Source organism: Calidris pugnax, unplaced genomic scaffold (assembly GCF_001431845.1).
Source record: "Calidris pugnax isolate Ruff unplaced genomic scaffold, ASM143184v1 scaffold102, whole genome shotgun sequence".
Taxonomy (NCBI): domain Eukaryota; kingdom Metazoa; phylum Chordata; class Aves; order Charadriiformes; family Scolopacidae; genus Calidris; species Calidris pugnax.
This window is the reverse complement of record NW_015090846.1, coordinates 4,105,473-4,107,062: the sequence shown is the minus strand read 5'-3', so window position 1 is coordinate 4,107,062 and position 1,590 is coordinate 4,105,473. Positions and strand designations below refer to the sequence as shown.

The 1,590-nt window shown below is 60.3% G+C and overlaps 1 protein-coding gene across 1 annotated transcript in view; it reads right to left on the bottom strand.

Annotated features, from left to right (window-relative positions):
* The window catches only part of LHX3 (LIM homeobox 3), a 5,629-nt gene extending 4,123 nt beyond the window's left edge, over positions 1-1,506 (bottom strand). Inside the window, exons 1-2 of the mRNA XM_014942786.1 lie at positions 1,414-1,506; positions 192-363 (exon numbers count right to left, since the gene is read on the bottom strand). Coding sequence (XP_014798272.1) covers positions 192-363; positions 1,414-1,420 — 179 coding nt within the window. The 5' untranslated portion in view covers positions 1,421-1,506. The remainder of the gene's footprint in view (positions 1-191; positions 364-1,413) is intronic.
* Between the last annotated feature and the right edge of the window lie 84 nt (positions 1,507-1,590).

Here is a 1,590-nt window from a genome sequence, read left to right as displayed (position 1 = left end):
GGCGGGCACGGCCGATACCGGGACCAGCTGCAGGAAGTGACCGCAACGCGGCGGGGCGGGGACTGCGGCGGCGGCTGCGCGGCCGGGACGGGATGGAACGGAACGGAACGGGACGGAACAGGCCGCGACGGGCCGGGCTAGCCCGTCCCGTCCCGTCCCGTCCCGTCCCGTCCCCTCGTGTCCCCACGCACTTGAAGAAGTCCTCCTTGCAGTAGACGCCGTCCCCGCGGCTGAAGCACTTCTCGGCCAGTTGCGTCTGGCAGTCGGAGCATTTCAGGCACTTGCTGTGCCAGTGCCGGTCCAAGACCTTGAGGATGAACCTGTCCACGATGTGCTGGTTGCAGCCGGCGCACAGCGGGATCTCTGCGGGGAGGCAGCCCCCCGTCAGCTCCCGCTGCCTCCCGCCGCCCCCCCGGGACCGGCCCGGCCCCGCCGCCCCCGGGGTTGCTGTCGCCCGACGGCGGGCGGACGCGGGGCTGGTCCGGGGAACGGCCCGAAAAAACCCCACTATTCGTTCAAATTCGTTGCCGCGGTGGCGAGTGAGCCGCTCCCCGCGCCGCGGAGAGCAGGGGGCCCCGGGGCCGCCCACACCGGGGGAAGCGCCTGGCGGCACCGGGGAAAACGAGAAGGGAAGTAAATGGGGAACGGAATTAACCCCCGGGCAAAGCCGCCGGCAAAGTTGCCACGCAATTATTCCAGGTTCTTTTTCCTTTTCGTACACTTCCAAAATTCACCTACAAATAACAGCGGGGTAGCCCGGGCGGGGTGGGGGAAAAAAAAAACTGTTAAAAAATTATGAGAATTGCCCTGAAAATAAAACCGCGGTAGGCTTGTCCCGTCGCCCTGCAGATACCGACAGAGGTGATGTAGAAAGAGATGACAGAACGATACAGATATAGAGAAATAGAGATATAAAAATAATCAAATACAATAGATAAAGAACGAAAATATACAGATATATAGACATAAATATATAGATACCTGTATAGATGTATAGATATAGATAGGTACATAAAAATGTTGGTTAGAGGTACATAAATATATCGGTATAGATACAGACAGAGAGATATATAGACACGGCTATATAGATATAGATAGATGCAGACATAAGAGTATCTATATGTAAAGATAACTCTCTATATAGATATCTAGAGATGTATGGCTGTGGGTGAGGGCAGAGGGGGAGATGATATCGTTAGAGCTATAATCGTCTCCTCAACAATTCACCGTCTCCAAACAAATAACCCCAATAACGGCAGCGCCAAAGGCAGCGGCCCCGGCTCCGGGAGGACCGGGCTCCCTCCCCGGCACCGGCCCGGTGACACGGCCCGGTACAGCCCCGGGCACGGTGACACCGCACAGCCCCGCAAGGTCCCGGTACAGCCCGGCTCGGTCCCGGCCCGCGGCTCTTACGCTGCATGGCGACTCCGCGGACCGCGGTAGCGCCGATCCCTCAGGCGGGCCGCGGGCACTGGCGCATCTTCCGCGGGGCGCGGGCGCAGACCCCGCCACCCCCAGCCCCACTCCTCCGCCACCTCCCCCCCGCCCCGTCCTTGCCGAAGCCGGGCCGGGGTGCGGAACCGTCGCCTT